At 37.9% G+C, this 14,942-nt stretch overlaps 1 protein-coding gene across 2 annotated transcripts; it reads right to left on the reverse strand.

Moving 5' to 3' along the window:
* Positions 1 to 3,650: 3,650 nt before the first annotated feature.
* On the reverse strand, positions 3,651 to 14,674 carry LOC117306882 (ankyrin repeat and SOCS box protein 9-like). Of its 2 annotated transcripts, none has more exons than XM_033791446.1 (7): positions 14,558 to 14,674; positions 10,851 to 10,894; positions 8,702 to 8,895; positions 7,013 to 7,163; positions 6,443 to 6,580; positions 5,600 to 5,800; positions 3,651 to 4,586 (listed from the first exon to the last, which is right to left on the reverse strand). In XM_033791446.1, the coding sequence occupies exons 2-7, from the start codon at positions 10,891 to 10,893 to the stop codon at positions 4,462 to 4,464; spliced, it is 852 nt and encodes a 283-aa protein (XP_033647337.1). In that variant the 5' UTR covers position 10,894; positions 14,558 to 14,674; the 3' UTR covers positions 3,651 to 4,461. The 2 variants fall into 2 exon arrangements, with proteins under 2 accessions (XP_033647337.1, XP_033647336.1); XM_033791445.1 differs by lacking the exon at positions 8,702 to 8,895 and adding an exon at positions 9,190 to 9,395.
* Between the last annotated feature and the right edge of the window lie 268 nt (positions 14,675 to 14,942).

The following is a 14,942-nucleotide window of genomic DNA, read 5'->3' on the forward strand; positions in this document are numbered from 1 at the left end:
GAAGTCATGAAGTAATGGACATTTTCACGTTTGTATCGTCCTAAAATTGTACCCATCCCTTCATTGTGAAACTGAAGGTACATGTTTGTCTTTTTTTTTTTTTTTTTCATTAACGGGGCTTGAATGATATGATCCCTGTAAATAAATGGGTGGGGGGAAGAATGGGGGGGAACAGTGGCAGTGTAATATTGAATAAAAATTGTGATGTATCTTCTGCTTAAAAAAATACTTCATAATTTTTATTTTTATGCCAAATTACTTGAACAGAAATCACTGTAAGAGTCATAGAACTTTGGTTAATGGTTTATTGTCATAATTATCATTTTAAAGAAAGAACATTAATTAAGTTGAACATTGAAACTTGATTAAAACTTAAATTAATGAACTTATGGTTTCTTATTGCAACTCAATTGTGAATATTTTGTAAAATTGCTGTATTAATATTTTGTAAGAGATAAAACAAAAAAGAAAAGAACTAAACTAAATACAAGATGTGTGGAAGAACTTATTTTGAGTAAAAAATGTGAAGAAATTGCCACCAGGCCTGATACTTAATCTACCCTTGGTCATTGCCTTGGTGCCCTTTTACATCGGAGAAAATGCATTGGTGCACTTGCCCTTTCACAAACTTGGCTGTGTTCCCATTCAATTTTTTGTCTGCTTGCATGCACAAAGTTGCGTTACTAGCTTCGGTGTAGCTCTACTCATGTTTGCATAGCGTTTTACAGCGTGGACGCAGTAGGTTTACAGCGCAGAGCTGTTCCCATTTTACCATATTGAGCCTTATTAAGGACAATGCCTGAATGTAGCATACTCATTGTAAACACAAAAACCTGCTAAGCACAGAATAGCATTGCTTAGCAGAAACCAGCCCAAATTACATTAAGTTTGCATTGTTGTGGCTAGTGCCCAGCATAGTTTTTGCTCAGTGGAGCAATTTGTCAAGCAGTATTTTCTGCTTAACAGCTTTATGAAATTTGGGCCCAAGATTGTAACACTGTACAAAGCTTACATATAAATAAAGATGCTACAATGATTGATGCAGATAAAACAATACACAACAAAATCATAAGTTGCACGATAACACAAATAAATGGGTGGTGAGTCTATTTTTATAGTTAAGGTTTGCAAGTCACATCACGTAATGATAATCTCTCAATGAGTTGGGGTGGTTCTTAAAAGAACTGTTCGTTTCAACTCGACGTTTCTTGACCGAGTATATTTTGAAGACTGGAATGTGTTTGCTTCCCAGATGTCACAAGGAAGGGAATTCCAGAGCCGAGGGGCTTGAAAGACACAATCCCCAGCACGCGAGATAGTTTGAGGGTTATTGAGAGATGGTTGTCGAATGATGAGTGGGTGGCGAAGACAGATGTGTTGAAAGAGATGAGTTCTGAAGATAGAAAGTTGCCACTGAGTTGATACATTTGTACAAGAAACTGAGAATGAATCATTCATTCAGAATGCATGCTTTGATTGGTAGCCAATGAGGATGACGCAGCAGATACAATGGGCGCAACAGTTCTCAGTATTCTCACTTGGTTGAGCTCAACAAATGCATAAAATAACGAACCTCCGAAAAAATTTTGACTCAATTGGTCACCGAAATTGCAAGAGTTAAGAAAGAAAGAAAAAAAAACATGAACAACTTGCACGTGTCCAATTGATGGAGATATACAAACAATTCCGAGACTGAAACAAATTAATGTGAATTCTTAAAGGCAACGGACACTATTGGTAATTACTCAAAATAATTGTTAGCATAAAAACGTACTTGGTAATGAGCAATGGAGAGCTGTTGATAGTATAAAACATTGTGAGAAACATTCTGAAGTAACCTAGTTTTTGAGAAAGCGGTAACTTCTCACTCAAATAATAAAAGACATCAACTGAAGCCTTTTATTGTGCATCTCAAAGCACATTATTTTGTGTAACAAGGGTGTACCAAGTGAGAATACTGGTAGTTGACAATTACCAATTGAAAGTATCCTGGTGAATTTGCAGCACTAGTCAGCTACATACATATGTACTTTGAAATAAATGATTAAACTACTGTAAGATGATAAAAATGTGGAAATTGTTGAAATTAAGAGAAAGATTTCTACAATAAAAAAATTAACTCTTACTTGAAGGATTCGAACAAGCCTTCCTGAGATATAGAGAATATACTAAATCTACTTCAATCTATTTTAATTTTTTGTATTTTTTTATAAAATTATATATTTTGTTAACTTGATTGTAATTAACCAATTAAATTTGTCTCCACACATGAAGAAATACAATGATTAAGTTAAGTTTACATTTTTCCCCACAAAATTACTACACATAATTCGTTCTTATACAAAATGTAAAAATACTGTAAAAAGCACCACTTTTTTTTTTTTTTTTTGCTTCTGATATACCCAAGTGAGATAAATTTATGAAAATACACCACTATGAAAAGATTAATGTTTATTAGCTGAAGAATATACATATTAAAAGTATTGTATATGTTGGCAATTGTATACAATACTGCACCATTACATCTTACTTCAATTGTTGGAGGAAAGAAAAAATCTTGTGGATACGAAAGATAGAAACAACTTATTGTATTGCATCTAAATATTATACCTTTAATAATATTGCTATATTAAACTACACTCCTATGGATTTTGTTGTTTGTGGAAGCACCAATAATACCTATGTGTTGACTGTTCAACGGAAGCAAAAACATTTTGTTTTAAATAAACACCGTTTATAATTATGCAAACAAAATTAATATCCACTTGAAAAAGCTCCAAAAGGATCAGTGGTTGTTGGTTTGTTTTCATAGCACCATCATCAGCATAAATAATCATTATGTTTTTATCAAAGTGTTTTCATTGATTACAAAAATATTAACTGTGCTGGTATCTGTATTATCAAATGAAAATCCGTTCGCATTACTTTTTAAGAATGAATGAAATGCAACATTTATTTAATGTGATTCAGACATACACTGGATTCTCTTCAATGAATGATTTAGTCAAGAAAAAGCATCCACTTTTCTGAAGAAAAAAATTTAAATACCTTCACCAAAATTTACCTTGATACCGTTACCCTTATAAGTTAATACTTCCACCGTTTAAACAAATATCTACAAAGTTGCACTTTTATATAAATCTGTAGTTAGATAGCAAGTACTGCATAAAAGTTAATATACACTATTCTGTTGTCTCTTTGAAATATTCTAGAAATTTTTGGTTTGCTGTGAAAATACAAATAGAAAACCATTTAACAGGCGGGAATTTTTAAGGAAGTTTGAGTGCTATCTTGGCATGTCATGGTCGAGTGGTTTAGATCCCTGGATTCAAGCTCTGTTGTTTCTGATCAGCAGAGTGTGGGTTCGAGTCCAAGTCGTTACACCCATGTCCTTGAGCAAGACAGTCAGTCAGTTCAGTCAGTCAGCCATGATGCTTCGTCCTTTGGATGGGACGTAAAGCCGTTGATCCCATGTGTTGTGTAACGCATGTAAAAGAACTCAGTGCACTTATCGGAAAGAGAAAGGGGTTCACCCTGGCTTTCCTGGTTTGACTGGCTGCATATTGTGCCACAGCACCTTGTAAACCATTGAGTAGGTCTCATAATTCAAACATAGTCTCACATACCTTGCAAGAAATACTGTATGTTAAAATGCCTTGAGCGTCACTGAGTGACGAATATAAGCGCTGTATATACTAAGCCACTATTCACCAAACGGCAGTGAGCCTCACTGAATGAAGTGCAACAAACTCTTAACCTGCTAGTCGAAGGGGACATTTTATCTGAGGTAGCTTTCCCTCGAGTATTTTTGGTCTTAGTTATAATAACTTGAATTGAAGGAATTCTTTGAGTCTTTCTGGAAGAGGTAGAGAGTTGTGAGCTTCACTGAATGAAGCACAATGAACTCTTTACCTGCTTGCGACATTATAACTAATGTAGCTTTCCCTTGAGTGTTTTTGGTCTTAGTAATCCTTACAAGAATCAAGATTTGAATTGAAGGAATTCTTTGAGTCTTTCTGTAGGAGGTAGAGAAGTGTGAGCTTCATTGAATAAAGTACAATGAACTCTTAACCTGCTTAACACATTATTACATACGTAGCTTTTCCTTTAGTGTTTTTAGTCTTAATTGTTCTTACAAGAATCATGATTTGAATTGAAGGAATTCTTTGAGTCTTTCTGGAAGAGGTAGAGAGTTGTGAGCTTCACTGAATGAAGTACAATGAACTCTTTACCTGCTTGCGACATTATAACTAATGTAGCTTTCCCTTGAGTGTTTTTGGTCTTAGTAATCCTTACAAGAATCAAGATTTGAATTGAAGGAATTCTTTGAGTCTTTCTGTAGGAGGTAGAGAAGTGTGAGCTTCATTGAATAAAGTACAATGAACTCTTAACCTGCTTAACACATTATTACATACGTAGCTTTTCCTTGAGTGTTTTTGGTCTTAATTGTTCTTACAAGAATCATGATTTGAATTGAAGGAATTCTTTGAGTCTTTCTGGAAGAGGTAGTGAGTTGACGGACTCATCCAATATGAGATGTTGATGAACGCACTCCCTGCACAGCTCGCTCAGTAATCCGGCACTTTCTTGGATAGAAACAAAAATATTGAACCCATCATTAGTCTAGAGGGCAGTGTCTCCCATTAATGGACAAGCGTCCTGCACTATAACTGCATCCTACATAAGTGTCTTTCTTGAGATTTTTGTTTTCTTCAGCATTTTAACAGTGAGGTATTGCACTAATCTATACTCAACGTAAGCCCCAAAAAGAAACAGAATTGACCCAAAGAGGTAAAGGCTGTTTTTGAAAAAAAAAATCAAAAATCAAATTGATTCAAATTATGTAAGGACCTTGTGTGAAATGATTCAGTTTTGTGAAGCCACAGTACCCAGACAAAAAGACTAAGCAAAAGTAAACAAACCACTGCAGCACTATTTTTTTTAAGTCTTCTTATAATTCAAATGAACTTTTGTGTCTAGTCGGATGTTTTCCCCATTAGTATCCAACCTCACCTTCAAGGTGTGCACTGCAAACTTCCTACTTTATGGTGTTTAAGCCAACAAGGCCAAAAAGGGAAGGAAGCAAAACAACCAAAGGAAGGAAACACGAACCACATAAATCTACTGCACAGGTCCAAAACAACACAAAACATCTATAATGGGCACACACACACAACCTTAAGGATCCGGTCAGTCATGTCCTGCTATTATTGTTCCAGTATTGTTCCCTTTGCTAGAGAATTTCCTTCCAGGTTAAACAAATAATTCCCACATTATGGAAAGGTTTGCGATAACACCATGTAATGACCCAACTCTAATGAGTTGGGGTGGTTCTGAAAAGAATCGTTGGTTTCAACTCAACGTTTTCGATCAGTATGCTATGATCGTCTTATGGAGAAAGCAATTCCCACATTGAAACCACAGTGCCTTGAGCATCACTGAGTGACTGACATGAGCGCTATATAAGAAGCCTCTTTTATGATAGAATGTGGAAAGTTTGTCTAGGCAACATGGTTTTCTGCTTTTTTTAATCTTCTGCTGAAAGTTCTATCCAAATTCCTAGACGTAAATGTTTTTACTGAGACTATATGTTTCCTACCTGTGTGCTCTTTGAGAACACCATAAGCCTGGCTATCCATCGGTGCCAAGTCTACTGCTTTCTTGCCCTCTGTGTCTAGGTCATGTGTCTTAGCCCCATGTTGTAAGAGCAAAGTGATCATTTCTGCTGGCGCAGACACGGATGCTGCTACATGGAGAGGAGTTTTATTGTCCGTTGGTCTAGCAGAATTGATATTTGCACCTGGCAAAGTTAAGGATTTAAGACATTTTAATCAATTTGTACATATTCGTCCATCGTGTCGAGGAAAAGACAATAAAATCCAATATCGTTCTTTAAGAATAATGCAGTATGACCAGGGGCAAATACTATCAGATTCAGGCCTGATAATTCACAGAGGCAACAAAGGCAATTGCTCCCATACCCCCGGCCATTGCCTGATGCCCCTGGCCATATAATGCCCTTGCCCTCATGTCCTGGCCATTGCCTGATGCCCCTGGCCATATAATGCCCTTGCCCTCATGTCCTGGCCATTGCCTGATGCCCCTGGCCATATAATGCCCTTGCCATTGCCCTCATGTCCTGGCCATTGCCTGATGCCCCTGGCCATATAACGCCCTTGCCATTGCCCTCATGTCCTGGCCATTGCCTGATGCCCCTGGCCATATAGTAATGCCCTTGCCATTGCCCTCATGTCCTGGCCATTGCCCTGATGCCCCTGGCCATGCCCTAATGCCAATGTTCATTGCCTAAATGCCATTCGAAAGGATGCAGTACACATTTTCATTTCCCTTATAGGGAAGTCCTACACTTAGGAAAAAAACTGTCTGCCCTTACAAGAACAAAATATCAGACTGGCAGATAGATATACATCTGATATTGTACCTGCTTGTAGCAGTGCCCTTGCACACATTGTCTGGTGGCCATTTGCTGCTGCATGCAGTGGAGTCCCAGATCTGTTGTAGTCTAATTTATCTACCTCGGCTCCTGCTTGCAAGAGTAAGTTAGTGGAGTCGATACATCCTATTCAAATTACCAAACAAAATTTGTTTACACAAATTTTATTAGGAACAATCAACAAAATTTACAACCAATATAACACTCTCTCATACAACATTGTCTGGAAGCTTCAATTTCCTAGTTTTAAATTAAGAAACAAATGGACCTCATGCATTATAAAGCATCTGTGAAACATTTCTTTCAAAGATGTGCTTTTGCTAAACACAAGCAGCTTTCCAAAATGTAATCTTTGTTGAAAACTTTGTGGAATACATTGTGAAAGGATCAAAGCACATCCAAACAAAATAATACTAATACGCTAGAACAAAATTTAAATTTACTTTTTAGGGAAGAGATAAGTTTTAAGTTTACTGTTAAATGTAACAACACAAGATGAATCACGGACATTAATTGGGAGACTGTTCCAAACTTATAAAGGTATGCAACACGCATTACCTGCAGCAGCTGCGCAATGTAGCGGTGAAAACATCTCATTTTCAATATTGAGCTTTGCCCCCGAACGGATAAGAAGATCAACACAATCTTTATGTCGTTCAGAGCAGGCACGAGTCAGTGGAGTATGCCAGTCAATATCCATAGGATTCAACTAAATAAAATGAAACAATAATTTTTAATAAAATTCACACTGTACATTAAAAACAAAGGATTATTCTAAAGGCACTGGACGTGTTTGGTAATAGACCTTATGCACATAACGTCATTTCAGTAGGGCGCCATTTTCTAGAAGTCAAAAGGAGCTTGTTCATTGGCCAATACTGTGCGCCGCGCGAATAAATCTGTGCGTTTAGATTGTTTCTTCACCGTTTTTCCTCTAAGATGGCGGCTAGATGACGTCAATGCATAAGGTAATTGTCCAAGACCAGTATTCTCACTTGGTTTATCCCACCATATGCAACAAACCTGTTAGTGTAAGCGGGCGTTAGTGGGTTCAGATTACTGGTAAATGGCACGGTTCAAAACGTTATTTCCAATGTTTCAAAATAAATTAAACAAATGTGAAAGTAATTGGTGTTATTAAAACCCATTAACCACCACCAAGTTAACAAAAAAAGTCCTTAAAAGTTGACTGTGCACTGCTATTATTTTTTAACTGCTCTTCTTGTATTCTAATGCTTCAAGAAAACTACTCCTTGATACCTTTCCACATTACTGTCAAACTAACACTCATCTACGATTTCTGCGGTCCAAACTTGACATCACTACCTTGAATGTTCCCCCAAGCAATCAAGTTCTAAGTTAAAAAGCTTTCAGTGTAGCTGGGCCAAAGACTCGCTATGATCTTTATGGAAAAGCGCCATAAATTTTAATTGTTATGTAAAATGTTATGTTAAAGACAGTGGACACTAATTGTCAAAGACCAGTCTTCTCACTTTTTGTATCTCAACATGCATAAACTAACAAACCTGTGAAAATTTGAGCTCAATTGGTCGTCAAAGTTGCGAGATAATAATAAAAGAAAAAACACCCTTGTCACATGAAGTTGTGTTTCAGATGCTTGATTTCAAGACCTCAAATTCTAAATCTGAGGTCTCAAAATCAAATTCGTGGAAAATTACTTCTTTCTCGAAACTACATCACTTCAGAGGGAGCTGTTTCTCACAATGTTTAATACTATCAACCTCTCCCCATTACTCGTTACTAAGTAAGGTTTTATGCTAATAAGTATTTTGAGTAATTACCAATAGTGTCCACTGCCTTTAAGATGTATTCACTGCAGCAAAACCATTTGAATCCTCATCTAGTGCACCAGAGATTAACAGACCTTGAACTAACCCACAGCACCCACAGCGATGGCAGTGGTGCACTATACTTTTGCTGTGGTGCCCTGTGCAAGGTTTCAATACAAACTTACATTTTCCTCATAGATGGCCCCTACCAGAGAAAAGTTGTTGTGCCGCTTCAAGTGTGAAGTTCAAGTCGTGGATTAATAATGGTATGGAAAAGGTTTACAGTAACACCATGTAACGACTATCTCTTGATGAGTTGGGGTGGTTCTGAAAAGAACCAGTGGTTTCAACTCGACATTTCGATCAGTATGCTCTGATCGTCTTCTGGATTAATAATGGTTCTTGTACAGGTTGGTGACAAAGATCCAGCACGCAGCACACACAAAATGTACGGTACCTTGCCTCCTCTCTGTATAATCTCCTTACAACAAGCTAGATGACCTGTATGACATGCATCATGTAACGGGTTCACTCCGTTACAGTTTGTAACATTAACGCAAGAACCGTCTTGCCTGATAATGGACCTCAACAAAAGCAGTTGTCCATTACTGGCTGCTTGGTGTAAAGCTGTTCTTTCAAACACATCTAAATCTGTAGTTGGGTTGTTGGATGGATGAAATAAAGGAGGAAAGAAACCAACAAAACATGAGAAGGAGTTTGTTTATATTATAGGGAGGTTTAGCTGCACGTTTCGCGAGCAAGACAAAAACGTGAACGTCTGAAAATTGTGTCGTTTCTAGGTGACATCACCACTTAGTATTGCATGCTCATGTATGGTACCTTCACGTATGCTTAAAACGTGAGGTTTCAACAACACAACTTTCTGACATTCACATTCACGTTTTTGCCTGCGTAACACCAGCTAAACCTCTGTAATATCAGTACCTTGCCCCCAGCTTTGATTAAACACCTGGCCGAGTACCGGTGACCAGTGCTACAGGCATCGTGCAAGGGCGTCACCCCATTATAAGTTGTGACGTTGACCTTTGCTCCGTCTTCGATAAGGGCATGTAACATCAGTAGCTGACCCATTGTGGCTGCCTGGTGCAGCCTGGAGCGGTCATGGCCTAATGTCACGCGTCCATCATTTTCTGTGTCGGAGAAATACATGTATGATTGGTTGTGGATATATGCTCCTGTCCTGGGCCCAATTTCATAGATACCTGGGCAAAATTTCAGAGAGATGCTTATAACGCAGAAAGTATTGCTAAACAATTTTCTGCTAAGCAGGAATGAGGGGGATACCATGTCTTCCTAACTCCCTAACTAAAGATTAATCAAGTTAAGTTCTGTGTCAAAAGGCGTAGGATCGACGCAATGAACCCATCCTAAGTTTAGGACGGCTAACTCGTCCTACCACGAGATCTAGCGTTTCATGAAACCGGCTGCTGGTCTTTACTTACACAGCCAATTGTGCTGAGTGATGTTCACATGTCATTTAGACTCAAGGTCTGCACAGTTGGATTCTACCCGTATGGTTCTTAACAGAGTCTCAGCCATGTTGGTTTTAGACTCAAGTCTGTGATTAATTCAAGCTCATTTTGGATTTGACTTAATTAAACTTGAGACAGGTTTGAATCACAAAGAGCTTTAATTTATTTAAGTGGAAATTGCTTCAGGCCTCGAAATAATAACCCACGGCACTCACAGCAATTGCTGTTGTGCTGTGCTTTTGCGGGTGCCATTTGCAAAGTTCCAATAAAAATTAATAGTTTCCTTACATAAGTGACCATTATTATTCAGAGGCAAATCGCTGTGCCCCGTTCAAGGCCTTAAGTTCAAGGTCTTAATTGCTAAGCAAAGTGTGACATCGTCCCAATACAAATTTACCATGGTTAAACTGGCAAAAAGAATCTTATAGTGTTTGTGAAATCAACCCTGCACACTTTGATAAAAAGGGACATGCCAGTTTTCAAGCGCCCGATTTATTTCTTAAGCTGTTGGCACTGAACCAATGTTTGTTTGGGTTGTACCTTATGATAAACTTGAGTGTTGTTGGCTGTAATGTAATGTAAATGCATGCCTTCTGCATACATGTGCTATCAATATGTACACACACTGACTTGCTAAACACAATAGGGCCCAATTTCATAGAGCTGCTAAGCACAAGCATGAAATTTCTTCCTTGGTAAAAACAGGATTACCAACCAAATTTCAGTTTGTTGCATATTCCTTGTTACTGGTATTCAGCTGTTGTTTGCTTAAATCCTGAAAATCACGTTGAACTTTGGTTGGTAATCATGTTTTTATCAAGGAAGAAATTTCATGCATAGCAAACATTTTTTGCTTAGCAGCTCTATGAAATTGGGCCCTGGATACTGCATGAAATGTTGTAGCAAGAGTGCTTTGTTTTACATTGCTTAGATAAAGAAGCTTTTAATGATAAGTTTTACAATGTAGATAAGAAATGTTACAATAAAATGCTGTTTGTTTTTGTGTGGGTACATATTCAGCCAATGTAAAATGGTCTTAAATACAATATGCTGAACAAATATTAGGCTTTGATTACATGTTCCTCTAATTACTAACAGATGTAGGACCCATACCATGGTTTCTGATGTACAGGTTTTGACCTCTTGTCCAGGACATCCTGTAAGTTGAAGAAAAAGAAATATTGTCAGCAAGTGTGTATTGCTTGATTATTTTAAAATTATCTTGGGTTCTGGGAACAATCACAGTTTATGAACAAATAAATAACAATTGCCATCAGGCCTTGAAGTATAACCAACAGCGATTGCCGTGGTGCCCTGTGCTTTTGCTGTGGTGCCCTTTACAAAGTTCCAATACAAATTCACTTTTTCCTCTGTAGAAGTGCCCTTTAACCAGAGGTAAATTGCTGTGCCCCTTTAAAAGCAAAGTACAATGATGTAGGTATGAATACAAGGGCACCCAACAATAGGCTATAATCACAGGTTTAAAGGCAGTGGACACTATTGGTAATTGTCAAAGAATAGCCTTCACAGTTGGTGCATCTCAACATATGCATAAAATAACAAACCTGTGAAAATTTGAGCTCAATCGGTCATCGAAGTTGCGAGATAATAATGAAAGAAAAAAACACCCTTGTCACACAAAGTTGTGTGCATTTAGATGGTTGATTTCGAGACCTCAAGTTCTAAATCTGAGGTCTCGAAATCAAATTTGTGGAAAACAACTTTCTCGAAAACTAATTACAGAGGGAGCCGTTTCTCACAATGTTTTATACCATCAACCTCTCCACATTACTCGTCACTAAGAAAGGTTTTATGATCATAATTATTTCGAGTAGTTACTAATAGTGTCCACTGCCTTTAAAAAGAGGTACACTTTTGCCAAATACTCCAAAAAGCACCAGAGAGCTGTTGATATCATTGTTAGAAACAACAACCTTTAAAGTAGTTTAGTTTTAAAGAAAGAGGTTAGTTTTCACTGACAAATTTGAATCCTATTGAGAAAGGCTTTATGCATTATTAGGCATCTGATTCTGAAAGCACACAAATAATATACAATATAGGGACATATTTTTTGTTTCAATATTTTCTTTCAACTTTGGATGACCAATAGAGCAAACATTTTCACAGATCACAGGTTTGTTAGTTTATGCATGGTGGGATATATATACCAATTAGTGATGCATCTCTAAAATAGAACAAATTCCAACGCTCAGTCCCAATATCTGTACAATAACAAATCAACTAAGGGAAAGCGCATCCTATGATTAAAGACCTCCAATGGGTAACCCTGAAAAAGTGCAGGATGTTCCAAGTTATCACAGAAAAGGCAGTTCCGTAAACACATTGTAGTGTACAAGTTCCGTAAACACATTGTAGTGTACAATGGGGGAAAAAAACGCAAATATTTTTTGCAAAACTTTATGTCTACTGCAAATTTTATTAAACAATACAAACATCTGAGTCTATCCATTTACAACAATGTTTCCCAGTAGGCCTACTGTATAAAAAATATATCAAAAATCAAAAATAATTTTTAATGTTGGGGGGCCATTCACTAAAATTAAGGGCAAACCACTTTTTAGACCAATTAACCCAAGCAGCACAAAGTCATACCACATAAGAAATGACCATGTCATCCCAGGCAACCTCATAACTCAACAAATTTGTCTTTTTACCCATTGTAAATGCCCTTCCAGGACGCAGTGAGGGGTTTTGTACTGTCAACTCCCAATTTCAGGCTTGAGTAGGAGACTATGTTGCAATGCTTTTTGAAATTATCCTCCAATGGGATGGGGGGAGGTGTGGATAACGGCGTTATTAATAAGGTAGTCTCATCTCAAGACAGGAATCGAGAGTGTTACAGTACAAAACCCACTCGTTGCCGGTGTAAAAATTTAAACAAATCGAACAGGTTCTCCTCCATGTTCTCACCAAGCTACCAATAAAGGAAGGGTTGAAGGACTAATTCTACTGTTCAAAGCTCTTTTTTAATTGCATGGATTATTTTGTATACAGGATCCTGTATACAAAATAATTATGTACCAGCAACTTTGCAAAACAAAAATGAAATACCGCATGGATAATTTAAAAAAAAAATTTAATCCAAAGAGAGCGTGCACAATAGACCGTATCGTATGTATTACCCGCAGGTATGCAGTCCCACAATTTAGTGAGGCCAATTCTTTGATCAGTCAATTTGTCACGTAAGTTGTTTACCTCGGCTCTATTTACTTCTGATAATTTTCCGCTCGTCGCCACCAATTTATCCGCCCTTGATTAACTTTTTTTTAAAGGCCAGAAATTGGTGGCGAGGTTGTAAAAATTTTCCTTTATTACTTCTTCCTCCTTGCTTATTTTTTTATGTAGAGCCTGTGATCCAGTTCGTAGTAGTTACCCAGGAAAAATTCCCATTGAAAAAAATCAATGGGATTCAATGGGATTGTTGTGGAATTTGGGACATATTCAACGGGATCCAATGGGATCGTCATGGAATCCCATGGAACCCCATTGAAACAATGGGATCCCATTGAAACAATGGGATCCCATTGAATCCCATTCAAAATATCAATGGGACTCAATGGGAATTTTTCCCTGGGTAATCAATAAAAACTAACAGACAACATTTTTTTTCCCTCTTGAACCACTCTAGTGTAGTGATTCAGAAAGTTGTGGGGGCTGAACAAAAGACGGGTCGTCAACTCGTCGTCAACTCACTTGTGCCGTCAACTCGCCGTCAACTCCTCCAATATACATTTAAAATCCACAAAAGAAGCATAGAACGGTGACGTATCAGCTAAAAGATAATTTGCGTAAGTTTTAGGTCATATTTCGGAATAAAAATTGAGTTTTTTTTTCTTGTGAAAAAATTATCTCGAAGCAGCAAAACCGTCGGCCGCCATCTTGCTTTTTCATATGGATTAATCTTGGCCCAAGATGTCAATGGTTGGTACTTTTTTATCAACACAAAGTCGTTTTTGTGAATGAATTTGTACCGAAAGACGTGAGAAATAATAATATGTAGTTTAGCCCAGACTTAACACTTCCGTGCCCCATTTATACATTTTTCAAGTAAATTTAATGAGTTGACGGCACGAAAAGGATTTGACGGCGAGTTGACGGCAAGTCGGCGAGTTACGCAAGTAGTAGGACCGAAGACTAGCACTAGCAGTTTATAGCACGTAGACACGGTCCTACTACTTGCCGTCAACTCGCCGACTTGCCGTCAACTCGCCGTCAACTCATTTTCGTGCCGTCAACTCATTAAATTTACATGAAAAATCTATAAAAAGGGGGCACGGAAGTGTTAAGTCTGGGCTAAACTACATATTTCTCATGGTTTTCGGTACAAATTCATTCACAAAAACGACTTTGTGTTGATAAAAAAAAAGTACCAATCATTGACATCTTGGGCCAAGACTAATCATTGTGAAAAAGCAAGATGGCGGCCGACAGTTTTTTGGCTTCGAGAATTTTTTTTCACGAGAAAAAAAATCAATTTTTATTCCGAAATATGACCTAAAACTTACGCGAATGCTCTTTGAGCTGATACTTTACAGTTCTATGCTTCTTTAGTGGATTTTAAATGTATATTGGTGGAGTTGACGGCGAGTTGACGGCGCAAGTGAGTTGACGGCGAGTTGACGGCAAGTAGTAGGACCCCGTAGACAGGACATGCTTCAAAGCACACAAAACTACAAAAGACTTCCACTCCTAGGTAAACGGCGCACAGCTAATGACTCAGGCATAACTAAAAAAGGCAGAGTGTGAAGAGGGAATTAACAAAGTGACACCGGTAACGAAACACAAAATAGCTAACTTACTTTTTTCTCTGAAGACTGCTCGCTGCTGTAGACTAGTGTATTGTTGTTGTTTTGACCATAGATAGAGCAAGGAATATATGTTTTGACCGAGGTACCGATTGATTGAACCCCATGAATTGCCACGTGCACCCGCATTGTTATGTTATGTAATTGTTGTTCACTTTGTGCCGTGCTCTGCTAGTGTGCCATTGGCTGGCGGAGTCGCTAGCTCTGGGTCCGGATGGACCAGGCTGAAGTGAGCACCGTGTTTGGGCCCAACACTAAATCGGGCCCAGCACCGAAATTATCCTCAGCACCGAATTAAAAAAAATCCGCAAACGACCGTCAATACACGTCGACACCACCAGGGATGCTTTATCAGCATACCTAACTTTAACGGAATTTG

Source organism: Asterias rubens, chromosome 2 (assembly GCF_902459465.1).
Source record: "Asterias rubens chromosome 2, eAstRub1.3, whole genome shotgun sequence".
NCBI lineage: Eukaryota > Metazoa > Echinodermata > Asteroidea > Forcipulatida > Asteriidae > Asterias > Asterias rubens.

Coding starts and splice junctions, on each gene's coding strand:
- LOC117306882 (XM_033791445.1), bottom strand. CDS start 10,893: ATGTCCTGGACAAGAGGTCAAAACCTGTACATCAGAAACCATG. Junction 7,164..9,189: donor TAATCAAAGCTGGGGGCAAG/GTACTGATATTA, acceptor CATTTTATTTAG/TTGAATCCTATGGATATTGA. Junction 6,581..7,012: donor ACATTGCGCAGCTGCTGCAG/GTAATGCGTGTT, acceptor TAATTTGAATAG/GATGTATCGACTCCACTAAC.